General features: G+C 36.7%; 1 protein-coding gene across 1 annotated transcript in view; it reads right to left on the reverse strand.

Moving 5' to 3' along the window:
- Nucleotides 1-226, reverse strand: part of LOC119592743 (secreted frizzled-related protein 5-like) — a gene marked incomplete in the record, with an annotated part of 72,305 nt that overhangs the window by 11,989 nt on the left and 60,090 nt on the right. Inside the window, 1 exon segment of the mRNA XM_037941677.1 lies at nucleotides 60-67. Coding sequence (XP_037797605.1) covers nucleotides 60-67 — 8 coding nt within the window.

Consider the following 226-nt stretch of genomic DNA (forward strand, 5'->3'; position numbering starts at 1 on the left):
AAGACGCTTTGTCCCGTGTACTCCCTTTGTGTTAAGAAGCTGTTGGTTTCCTCACCTTGCACAATCTCTGCAAAGAAACAAGACAAAGAAGCAATATTAGTAAGGCTCTGAGAGTTAATGCTTGTTATTCAAAAACCATTAACATCTATTTTTCTCTCTCTCTTTTTTATCTTCTTCGTTAGTAAGTGAATTTCGTCTTTTTCGTCACATCAAAGGAAGCATAAGC

The sequence above is a fragment of the Penaeus monodon genome, chromosome 30 (genome assembly GCF_015228065.2).
Source record: "Penaeus monodon isolate SGIC_2016 chromosome 30, NSTDA_Pmon_1, whole genome shotgun sequence".
Taxonomy (NCBI): domain Eukaryota; kingdom Metazoa; phylum Arthropoda; class Malacostraca; order Decapoda; family Penaeidae; genus Penaeus; species Penaeus monodon.